General features: G+C 37.7%; 2 protein-coding genes across 2 annotated transcripts; both read right to left on the reverse strand.

The window, feature by feature from the left end:
* Window positions 1-952: 952 nt before the first annotated feature.
* On the reverse strand, window positions 953-3,240 carry LOC142521908 (uncharacterized). The gene is made up of 4 exons (XM_075625081.1): window positions 3,164-3,240; window positions 2,596-2,905; window positions 2,324-2,548; window positions 953-994 (listed from the first exon to the last, which is right to left on the reverse strand). The coding sequence occupies exons 1-4, from the start codon at window positions 3,238-3,240 to the stop codon at window positions 953-955; spliced, it is 654 nt and encodes a 217-aa protein (XP_075481196.1).
* A 136-nt stretch (window positions 3,241-3,376) lies between these two features.
* Window positions 3,377-3,910, reverse strand: LOC142521910 (uncharacterized). The gene has a single exon (XM_075625082.1). The coding sequence runs from the start codon at window positions 3,908-3,910 to the stop codon at window positions 3,377-3,379; it is 534 nt and encodes a 177-aa protein (XP_075481197.1).
* Between the last annotated feature and the right edge of the window lie 2,090 nt (window positions 3,911-6,000).

The following is a 6,000-nucleotide window of genomic DNA, read 5'->3' on the forward strand; positions in this document are numbered from 1 at the left end:
TATCAAGGCCATTGGAGATGTTTACTTGCTTTTGAACAATGATTTTAAATTTATTTTAAGAGATGTTTTGTTTGTACCTGAGTTGGTGAAAAACATTGTTTCCATTTCTATGCTTGATAAAGATGGATATTCTTATTTATTTAGCAAAGGTGTTTGCAAAATTTACAAGAATGAATGTTTAATTGTACTGGAGAACTTGAAAACGATTTCAATAACTTAAAATTGAAAGATGTTCCACTAAACAATGTCCAAGCAATAACAACAACAAACAAACGGAAAACAAGATACTCTAAATTCGGCATAATTATGGCATGCTAGATTAGGACATATTTCCCTAAGAAGGATGAACAAGCTAGTGGGAGTAGGGATATTAATTCTATCACAACTTGTGAATTCTGTCTGAAAAGAAAGATGACCAAACTTCCCTTTAAGGGCCATGTGGTGCGAGCCAAAGGGTTATTGGATTTGATCCATACCGATGTGTGCGGTCCGCTTAGCATCACCACTAAGCATGAACATGCCTACTTCATTACCTTTACCGATGACCTTTCGAGGTATGGTATGTGTCAGGGCCCGTGCTCTTAATTAATATTTAATTACCAAACAACAAGGATTAATTGGTGTAAACAACGGAAACGAGTTTAAAACGTTCATTAGGGCCTACATTAATTTCGGCATGACCTCTCAGTAAGTAGGACATCCTAAAAATTTCAAAACATAACAACAACAATATACGCTCGAAAATAACATCAAGTTCACAATCAACCAAACAAATATCCTACAGCCGCACTGGCCAGGACTAGACACAACATACCACAAATAAAATCCAAACAACATTAAAACATAACCATACAGCTACACAGGGCATCTCCCTGACAAATGTATCAAACCAACATAATATATGTAAATATCTGGGAACTCTGACACAAACAGACTGACTAGTGGGTATCACTCACTGATGCTCCATCAGACGCGTCAAAACCTCTGGAATGACCTGTTATTGCATCAAAAAAAACCACAACATCAAAAGAAAACAGGGGTCGGACCCCAGTACGACAAACCAGTAAAATCACGACGTATATAAAAGACATGTAGTAATATCAAGTAAATGCAATGCTATGCGATGCATGAATGATAACAATGGAATAACAGATACCAAATGGAGTCCAAACGAATAGCATCATCAACAGTAACAGTGGCCACCCGTGCCAGGAATGCAGCAACAAATCGTCGCTCGTCCATGCACGTACCATCGGGAATGCGAGTAGCTAAGTCGCTCGTCCCTAGCTGTCATCTAGGAATGTGGCTAATCCTAACCCACTCGTCCCTCTGATGACTCAATATCTCAACAGAATCAACATAAATCGCCGTCAAAGGAGTCAAGGCTCAATATGTTATGCCAACACAATTTATGCATGAATATATCAGTAATAAACATTCAAAGCACATAATAGCAAACAACATTCACCGAATATTCTTACACGCCAATATAAGCATCATAATGATATTGGTTTGAGCGTACCTCAATTCAACTTATAATACCACAGAAAATCTTAAAGAATATCTGATGAACTAGTCCAACGATATAACCAACAATATAAATTCGCAATACACTTCAATATAATGCATTCCAACAGACTAAAATAATTTAAATCGAAGCGGTTAAAATTCAATATCCGGGACAGCCTATTAAACCCATACAAATTCTGAAATTCCAAGCTTAATACCTCAAGAAATGAAGCTTAAACACATAATGGTAATCTCGCGAAGATGGCTTGCCGGAAAATGTCACCGGAAACACTGTTCATGCCGGAAACCTAGCTGGAAATTAGGGAAAAAGCTTAATACTTTACTTTACAAACTAATCCACCACTAACAACCAATAATCGAAGCCAAAACCTTACCTAAACCGAATCGAAGCTTACACGTACTGTTGCTGGAAAATCAAGCGATCGAACTCGATACCTTCCAATTCATAGCAAGAAAGAAGCTAATAGAATGGATGAAGAAAAGTGATAACCTACTGCACAAAAATTCTGGCCGCTGGGACGCTGCACGATTGAAGCAGAAAGTGGAGAGAAGCGACGGGTTGCAAGGCTAGGGGAAGAGCTTTCTGGAAATGAGCGATTCTGATTTCTTGTATCAAATGGGTTTGGGTATGTTATTTAAAAGGAAATGAGCTGGGCCAATGTTATTGGGCCTCACATTCTCCTCCAATAATAAAATATTTCGTCCTCGAAATCTAACAAAAACAATACAGATATCCACAACATTACAACTGATAATACATAGGAAATTCAGAATACATCGTGTAATTCATTACATTCTCAAACAAATGAGGCCATTCTTGTCGCTTCTTTGCCTCTAATTCCCATGTAGATTCTTCTCTTCCATGTCTACTCCACTGTACAAAAACCAATGGAATCGTCTTGCTCCTAAGTTGTTTTTCCTTGCGGTCCAAAATTTGCACTGGATGTTTAACATAGCTATGGGAACTGTCTAACTCCACATTCTCTACATTCAAGATATGAGACGGATCTGGCTCATACTTCCGCAACATAGATACATGAAACACATTATGTATCAAAGACAAACTCGGCGGCAAATCAAACGATAAGCCAATGTGCCAATCCTCTCAACAATCATATACGGACCAATATAACACGGAGCTAACTTCCCTTTATGTCCAAATCTCATAGTACCCCGGAATGGTGATACTTCCAAGAAAACATAATCTCCCACTTGGAATTCTAAAGGTCTACGCCTTTTATTAGCATAACTGGCTTGACGATTCTGGGCTGCTTTCATCCTTTTCCTGATCAATTCAACTTTATCTTTCATTTCTTGAATAAATTCTGGTTGTGACATCTGTCTTTCTCCTAAATCTTCCCAACATATCAGCGATCTGCACTTTCATCCATACAAAGCTTCAAATGGTGCCATACCGATTTTTGCCTGAAAACTATTATTGTAAGAGAATTCAACCAAAGACAATGATTCTTGCCAACCACCTTTGAAATCCATCACTACTGCCCGTTACCCGTCTTCAAGCGTTTGAATGGTTCTTTCTGACTGACCATCTGTCTGTGGGTGATAGGCAGTGCTCATAGCCAACTTTGAACCCAAAGCTGATTGCAAACTTCCTCAAAACTTCGAAGCAAACCTTGGATCACGATCGGATACTATGGTTACTGGCACACCATGCAATCTTACTATATGATAAATGTACAATTTTGCCATTTTCAAATAAGTACAAGTACGATCATACGGAATAAAATGAATTGATTTAGACAATCTATCAACCAATCACCCAAATCGCATCACAACCACGATTAGAACGAGGCAAATGAGTCACAAAATCCATAGAAATGTGCTCTCAGTTCCACTGCGATACTTCAAGACTATGTAACATTCCACCAGTTCTCATTTTCTCGGCTTTAACCTGTTGACATGTTAAATATTTAGCCACAAAATGAGAAATATCTTTCTTCATACCATCCCACCAATAATGAGCTCTCAAGGTATGATACATCTTTCGAATTCCTGGATGAATACTGTGTCGACTACAATGTGCTTCCCTTAGTATGGCTTCTTTCATATCTATCAAATTAGGAACCACAAGTCTACCATTAAAGCGCAGACTACCATCTGAAGCAACACTAAACTTTTCTGTCTGACCTGTTTGAGACAATTCCTTTAATCTATGAATGTGTGGATCGTTCTTTTGTGCTGCTTTGATGCTGGATAAAATCTGTGGCTCGACTTGAATATATGACACTATAAAGTAGTCTTCACTAATCTGATAAGTCCATCCTGAAGTTTCCAAGTGCTCGTGAACTTTAGAGATAGTCAAAGATGCCAGCATAGCATTCTGAACTTTCCTGCTGAGAGCATCTGCAACAAGATTCATTCGACCTGGTTGAATACTGAATCTCACAATCAAAGTCTTAAAGTAACTCCATCCATCGACGTTGTCTCATCTTCAAGTCAGGCTGTGTGAAAAGATATTTAAGGCTCTTGTGATCCGAATAAATCACAAACTGCTCACCGTACAGATAATGACGCCATAACTTCAATGCAAACACAATGGCAGCCAACTCTGAGTCATGGACTGGATATCGGGTCTCATGCGGCTTCAACTGACGAGAAATCATATGCAATCACTTGCCCATTTTGCATTAGAACACAACCAAGTCCATTTAGAGATGCATCTGAACAAACGACATATCCACCTGAGCCTGATGGCAAAGCCAGCACTGGAGCTGTTGTCAAATTTTCATTCAAAGTCTGAAAACTCGACTCACATTCATCAATCCACACAAAACGTCGATCTTTTTGTGTTAATTGAGTCATAGGCCTTGCTATAATAGAAAATCATTCAATAAAACGCATATAATATCTTGCCAAACCCAACAAAATGCGAATATCAGAAATATTCGTCGATATTGGCCAATTGATAACAGCTTCCACTTTACTAGGATCCACTGATACTCCTTGACCTGATATAACATGACCCAGAAATACTACTCGGTCCAGCCAGAATTTACATTTAGAAAATTTTTCATACAACTGCGCTGCTCTGAGCGTCTGGAAGACCAACCTTAAATGTTCTCGATGCTCCTTCTTTGTTTTTAAATAAATCAGAATATCATCTATGAAGACAATAACAAATTTGTTAATAAATTCTTGAAAAACACGATTCATCAAATCTATAAAAACTACCGGAGCATTAGTAAATCCAAAATGCATTACTAGAAATTCATAATGTCCATAACGTGTTTGAAATGCTGTCATCGAAACATCTTCCTCTCGAACTCTAAGCTGATGGTAGCCAGAACGGAGATCGATCTTTGAATACACTGATGTACCCTGCAACTGATCAAACAAGTCATCGATACGCGGCAGAGGATACTTATTCTTCACTATATCTTCGTTCAACTGCCTGTAATCAATGCATATTCTCATCGTTTCGTCTTTCTTTTTTACAAACAATACCGGAGCTCCCCAAGGTGACATACTTGGTCTAATATAGCCTTTTTCTATTATGTCCTGTAATTTCTCTTTGAGTTCTTTCAATTCCGCTGAAGCCAACCAGTATGGTGCTCTAGAAATAAGATTTGTCCCGGACACCAACTCAATGCTAAAATCTATTTCTCTCTGGGGTGGAAATCAAGGAATTTCATCGGGAAATACATCAGGGAATTCCTTGACAACAGGAATATCAGAAACTTTAAATATTTTTCCCTGTGTCGCATCAACTGCATAGATCATGAATCATTCATTTCCTGTCGACAAGATTCTAAACATTTCCATTGCTGACACTAATGGAATACGTGATTGCGAATCACTACCGTAAAAATTCCATTTACTGCCATAATACGGTCTGAATCTGACAACTCCATGGAAACAATCAACAGTAGATCGATAATTAGATAGAGTATCCATTCCCAAAATACAGTCGAAGTCAGACATATCTAGCTTGATGAGATTAGATATCATAATATTATCATCGAATCTACTCACACAATTCAGAATTATCTCATGAGACATCAAACACACACCATGAAACGTCTGTCCTTTTTATTCTTTAAAAGTACTAGAAATTTTTTTTAAAACACTCAATTTTCGGCCATGTACATTTACCACATGAAAATATAAAATATTTTCTCGTTTTAATAAAAACATCATCCATCTAGCATTTTTAAAAATCAAGTGCAATAATCATAAAAATGAAATCGTCAACTGTTTTACCAAGCCTAAAAATCAATAAGTTTGAAAAGTATAAGCCCATACTAAACCTCTCAAAAATCTCTCAAAAGCATAAATAAATAGTCTTAAAATCTTTAGCATAAATTATGATTCATAAATCGTAAATGCGGAAAAAGTAGAAGCGCTAGGTCCTCGGGTTGTGTGCGCCTTCAGTCCAGTCAAATCATCCGTCAAGCCCACCATCAACCTCACCTGCATCCATCACACCTAGTGAGTCTAAAGACTCAACAC

Source organism: Primulina tabacum, chromosome 13, assembly GCF_025594145.1.
Source record: "Primulina tabacum isolate GXHZ01 chromosome 13, ASM2559414v2, whole genome shotgun sequence".
Taxonomy (NCBI): domain Eukaryota; kingdom Viridiplantae; phylum Streptophyta; class Magnoliopsida; order Lamiales; family Gesneriaceae; genus Primulina; species Primulina tabacum.

Coding starts and splice junctions, on each gene's coding strand:
- LOC142521908 (XM_075625081.1), bottom strand. CDS start 3,240: ATGGCAAAATTGTACATTTATCATATAGTAAGATTGCATGGTGTGCCA. Junction 2,906..3,163: donor GTATCCGATCGTGATCCAAG/GTTTGCTTCGAA, acceptor ATGAAAGTGCAG/ATCGCTGATATGTTGGGAAG. Junction 995..2,323: donor GGCCTCATTTGTTTGAGAAT/GTAATGAATTAC, acceptor ATGCAATAACAG/GTCATTCCAGAGGTTTTGAC.
- LOC142521910 (XM_075625082.1), bottom strand. CDS start 3,910: ATGAATCTTGTTGCAGATGCTCTCAGCAGGAAAGTTCAGAATGCTATG.